The sequence below is a fragment of the Triplophysa dalaica genome, chromosome 22 (assembly GCF_015846415.1).
Source record: "Triplophysa dalaica isolate WHDGS20190420 chromosome 22, ASM1584641v1, whole genome shotgun sequence".
NCBI classification, from domain to species: Eukaryota; Metazoa; Chordata; class Actinopteri; order Cypriniformes; family Nemacheilidae; genus Triplophysa; species Triplophysa dalaica.
This window is the reverse complement of record NC_079563.1, coordinates 5,144,665-5,150,664: the sequence shown is the minus strand read 5'-3', so window position 1 is coordinate 5,150,664 and position 6,000 is coordinate 5,144,665. Positions and strand designations below refer to the sequence as shown.

Here is a 6,000-nt window from a genome sequence, read left to right as displayed (position 1 = left end):
CTAAAGTTTTGGATAAACCACCAATTTCTAAAAAGTGCAACATTGAACATTTGAAAATAGTTATGAATAGTAGTTTGGTTTTGATTTCAATTGTAATAAGCATAATAAACTAATAATATTTGACTAAATGGGCCTCTAACAGAAAGGGTTGTGATAGAAGTCCAATCGTGTAACTGGTTACATCAAGCTTAAAAAAAACGACCTTAACAGGCACGATTGGACACATATGGCCTTGATGGGAATATTTCAAACATAATTTTAAATGTTAATACTCATTTTATAATAACGATGAATTGTTAATGTACTCTGGGAGTCCTACCATTTGATTGCATATCTAAGAATATCTGACCACGCCTTAAAAATGTCAGATGATGTCACATTTGAGTTACAGTACTAACAGTACTAATCTTTGCATGCTTCAGTCAGTATCACCAGTGGGTCTTCTCTGTGATTAACTTCCTTCTTGCATAATATTAACAAAATCGCTCCTTGTTTACACCACCTTGACTTGACTCACAAGATTCCCCAAATTAATTATATTCAGAAAATTTGTATTCCATGTACTTTTGTTTACTATTAAGGACTAATGCAAGATCAGCCAAGCTAGTCGATATAGTGTTTCATTGAGAATTTCACCTTCTTAAACAAAATGAATTTTTGGGTATTAAGTGTCTGCGCTTAAACCACATTGACATTTTGCAACCATTTCCTAAAATATAGTTTGTTTATACATCGTACAGCACTTTGGTACAACACTTGTTTTCAAATGTGCTTTATTAACAAATGTGAACTTTAGCAGCAGATAAAATGGACGAAAAAAAGTTAGAAGAAATAAAACGCATGACAATGTTTATATTACTTTATAGGTGGATCTGTTTTTTTAGCTTTATTGTATTTTGTGTTAAACTTCAACCAAGATAGCACAGGAATGCCATAGCAGCAGAAATAGAAGTAAGCACTACATTAACATATTAAGCACCTGGAGAAATGCAGCAGTGCAGCAGAGATGATTTGGTTAAGTCACAACTTTCTATAGTGATCACACACACACAATTACAGCCCTTACACAAACTTATTACATTTATGCATGTGGCAGACGCTTTCGACTTGCATTATCCTATACATGGGTATGTGCTGGATCAAACACACAGCCTTGCGTTGTTAACAATGCTCTTACCACTGAGCTACAGGACAGCGCACATACATTTAGCAGACTCTTATCCAAAGGGATTTCTAAGGATGCTAACAATTTTTATTGCGTCACTGTTCATTGTCCATCAAACACATTGACATTAACAGCATGGAAGAAAATGAATATATATACAGTGCCCTCCATGATTTATGGCACCCTTGATAAATACAAGCAAAGGCTGTAAAAAATACATTTGTGCAGTTTCATCTTTTGATCTATTATTATAAAAAAAAATCTACAATAGTCAAACATTTCATTAAATTTAAACACTTCTCTTATACACCCTGGTCAAAATTGTTGACACGCTTGGGAGATATTTTACTATGAAAATGCAAATATCAATGAGAAAATACTTAGAAACTTTTATGAGCACACAGAGGTGAATAAAAACCAGTCATGACTTCTGGTTTCATAGGAGAGTATATTTAGTAAAAAAGCCATTAACACCAGATCACTCAAAATGAGAAACAATGTAGATTTATTTCTACCACCTTTGCTCATTTGTGCCGTAAGAAATCACTTTTCCACAGGCTCTTCACCGTCTTCTTTAAGCAGACACGTGCGTACGAGAGCTTCAGTGACAGCGTACGGATCGCAGTTGGCAGCAGGACGACGGTCTTCAAAGTACCCCTTCTTTTCTTGACCTACAGGGCGTGGGATTCGGATGCTAGCGCCACGGTTAGCCACGCCAGCAGAGAAATCATTGATGCTTGCAGTCTCGTGATGGCCGGTCAGGCGTCTGACATTATCCAGACCTCCTTTAGGATCGTAGACACGGATGTGGTACTTGTGTCTCTTGGACAGCCTCTCGATGGATGCCTCAATGTGTCTAAGAGGAAAAGAAGAGTTTGACGTGAAGATTATTAATGATGTTCTTCATAAAACAAATTCTCATTTACCCACACACACATCATAGGTTTACCACTTCATTTCTTCAGATAAACTAACAAATGCCATGTCAATAAATATATTAAAGCTGTTAATTCCCAAATGATGCAGTGGTGAACCAGAGGAATCCACACATGCCTCACTGGACACACATGAACCAACATGATAACATGACAACAACAGAGAACAAAAATAGAAAGAACTTGATCTATATGGTCATAATTCTTCAAGAGACTGGCCGTGTTCTTAACTCATGAGTGTGAGTACTTCACTCAGTAATCCCTGTGAAGGGTCTTTCTAAAAAAACAAGCCAATGCAGCCGGTTGTGTCTCGCAGTAGTGAATTTGTCAGAATACGAGCGCATCATTATCAGGTCAAGTGTGTGTCAGCGTGTGGATTCACAGAACAAGATTAAAAACTCCTGTCATCTCAAATCTGCATGACTGACCTTCTTCTGCAGAACACAAAAGATGATATTGTGAAGAATGTTGATAACACAAAAGCCCTGTGACATGTCTCAAAATATCTTGTTTGCGTTTCACTGTGAAGAGAGTGACGTGCAGATGTACAATCACATGAGAGAGAGAGATAAGTGCAGGTGTGTAAGAAAGCAGTTGTTGTGAGGTCTCCAGGCCCTGCTCTTCATCAGCACCACAACACAATTTAGAGAATGACCTTCACTTGACAAGAGATCTCACACACTTACTTCAATCCTCCTTCCTCTCGCATGTCTTTGGTACTGAAGTTGGTGTGACAGCCAGCTCCGTTCCAGTTGCCCGTCATGGGTTTGGGGTCTAAAGAGGCCACGATACCAAAGTCTTCACATACTCTGTGGAGGATGAAGCGTGAAATCCACAGGTGATCTCCCATCACAATGCCTTCACACGGACCGACTTGATATTCCCACTGAACACACAACACCACCACAACCACCACCAGCGCAGTAAGGTTAGCAGATGAACAGACCACGAGGTCAGATGATGTCATGGTTTTGACAGCACCGGACCTGTGAGGGCATGACTTCAGCGTTGGTGCCGCAGATTTTCACTCCAGCGTACAGACAGGCTTTATAATGTGCCTCCACGATGTCTCGACCGTAAGCTTTATCAGCTCCCACGCCACAGTAATACGGCCCTGATCAAACCAAAGTCTTCTTGAGTCCAGGCACACAGAACACAACACACATGATTTATGACACCCACCTTGAGCGCCGGGGAAACCGTTGGAGGGCCATCCAAACGGACGACCGTCCATGCCCAGAAGAGTGTACTCCTGCTCCATTCCGAACCACGGGTGCTGATCCCGCACCATGTCCATCACCTTCACACACGTGTGACGCAAATTGGTTTCTTGACCGAGACAATAGAGAGATTGGGTTAGAGTGAGATGGGATCTCGTGTGACGTTATCTTGTCATCAACATCAGACGAGTCACCTGCAGGCTTGCGGTTGTATTTGAGAACATCACACAGCACCAGTTTGTTGGGATCTTTTCTGAAGGGATCTCTGAACATGGCTCGAGGAATCAGGTACATGTCGCTGTTAGATCCTTCAGACTGATATGTGCTCGAGCCGTCGAAGTTCCACTCGGGGAGTTCTGAAGAGAACCAGCACAACACTGCAAATCCATTTTGTTTTTTTCATACTGCATTCATCAAAAATCTTGGTAAACACATTTGTTTCACTGTATAAGCCCGGATGCTTCATAGACTTCAACTGATCAACAATAACAAACATGATGTGACCCGTTTCTTTAGCGTTTTCCTCACGGGATCACACAAAATCAAATTATTCCTATTTTAAAAGGAACTATATGCTTCCAGAAGGTGGGAAAGTCAAACACTGGAAGAATTCAATTAAACATGACTAACATGGACCAAATGAATTCCTCCATCAACCTGTTGTTTACTTTATTTCCTCGCTTCATTTATTGAGACCAAATGCATACATTTGTTGTTCATGTAACGTTAACGAAAACAAAAGACAGACTTTTCTCTATGGTCTATTGTTATCATGTGTTGAAGTACCTTCGATGGTTTTGGGTTGAGAATCCATAGTTCTGCTCTTACATCTCAATCCTTCTCCACTTCCATCGATCCAGATGTACATCAGCTGAACTTGATCATGCTGACACAGATCCATGTACTGATGCTTCACATGTTTATTCAGTTTACAGCTCACTGAAGTGCTCATGTTTGTGCTGGATCAGACCTACAGTGACACACAGACACACAACTCTTTAACATTCAAAGTCACTTAACTCGTCCAACACCCTGAGGGGAAAGTTCACATCCGACATCAGGTTTTATGGAATCATCGAGTGTTTGTGAAAAATAAAATCACTGAAATTCAGCTTTTAACAAACGTGTGAATATCTCGTCAAACCCCAAGTCAAGGCAACAGACAGACAGCAGTGTGTAACGATCACTTCACAGCTTTACACACAACTCAAGAGTTAAATGAATGACGTCAGTGCTGAAATGACAACAGAACCTAACGTCACTCACTCTCAGCGCTTCTTACAGAGACACAAGTCATTTAAATACGAGAAACCGCTGTAATAAATCCTCTCCATACAGACCGTGTTAGAAGACTGCAGCCGGTTCTGTCCCTCTTGTGTATGACTCTGATTCCTCTGAACTTATATAGCGGCGCTCAGAGACCGCGGGAGCTGATTGGATGCAGAAAACCGTGATTGGAGCGTGGCTTTGTGACGCAAGAAATCAAGGCTTTTCATTGGGTGTTTCTAAATATCAGCGGATTCCTTCGAAGTCTTTTTAAACGAAGATCATTAAAACATTTTGAAGTTAGTTTTGGTCAAAAATGAACGAGTTTCTACATGCTGACGAAATGTTCTGTATGTTTAGCTGACCTGTAACACTTGTAATAAAACCATGAGAGTTGTACATTGTGAAGAAGGCCTATATCCTTATGTGTATGTGTGTTTATGTCTGTATTCGCTTTATCCTTCACCGTCTTTTTCTATATGACATATTCTACGGTTTGTCTTCCTTTCTGTGTGAACTTATTTTCTTTTTCTTGTATTTGGTTTTCTTGTATAGTGTAAAAGCGCTATAAAAATGAATTGAATCTACTTAGAGTGTAACGTGTGCAATGTCGCCATCTAGCGTCACTCTAAAAACATCACAGCAGCTCATAACTCCTGAAATCACATAAAAGGTGTTTGTTTCAGAAAGCTCGTTATGTGACATACCCGGTGAGTTTAAGGCTTAGTTATAGCTGATAACCACAACTTTCGGTTCCAAAAACGGAGATCACTTTCAGGGAATGTAAGTAACCATAGCAACTTATTCTCGAAGATAACTTGCTCCGAAGCAGGTTAAAGTTTAGCAGGACGCTTAAAGTTTAGGAGTTTTTTTCACAGAAGACCTAAATCTGCATCAGTGTATATAGTTATGAAACTAAAAAAACACTATACATTAATTATTTTATTAGATATATACATATTTTAAATATATGCACTATTTTATACTCATCATGGCGATCTTTGTTACATAAACTGTAGATTTGTTGAGATGTTTGTAACTGTTATTTTACGTGTCTATCATGGTATTTTACCATAATCGTGTTGTGAATGTGTATTTGATCACATTGCTCATTTTGAAGGCAGTATTAAACCTCTTTTTGTTCCTTCTCTATATGGTCCTTAAAAAATCTTCTTTGATTGGGTTTTCTGAAAACTGACTCTGCATTGAATCAGCTTTATTTAACAGTTGCTGATCTAGTCATATTAATGGACTCTTTTCATTCTAGAAACTATGACATTGGTCATAATCACTGTGTGATAATAAGAACTTGCAGTAGAGGATGAAGGTCTGCTGGGACAGAGGTTTAAAGTGTTAGTCACAATAAAGTCTTTATATATCCCTTTCAAATACATATACATTTTGTTTTTTTGGT

At 39.1% G+C, this 6,000-nt stretch overlaps 1 protein-coding gene across 1 annotated transcript; it reads right to left on the bottom strand.

The window, feature by feature from the left end:
• Positions 1-849: 849 nt before the first annotated feature.
• LOC130412188 (glutamine synthetase-like) lies at positions 850-4,705 on the bottom strand. The gene is made up of 7 exons (XM_056737361.1): positions 4,661-4,705; positions 4,107-4,290; positions 3,515-3,676; positions 3,283-3,429; positions 3,087-3,214; positions 2,787-2,986; positions 850-2,021 (listed from the first exon to the last, which is right to left on the bottom strand). The coding sequence occupies exons 2-7, from the start codon at positions 4,270-4,272 to the stop codon at positions 1,709-1,711; spliced, it is 1,116 nt and encodes a 371-aa protein (XP_056593339.1). The 5' UTR covers positions 4,273-4,290; positions 4,661-4,705; the 3' UTR covers positions 850-1,708.
• Positions 4,706-6,000: the final 1,295 nt, after the last annotated feature.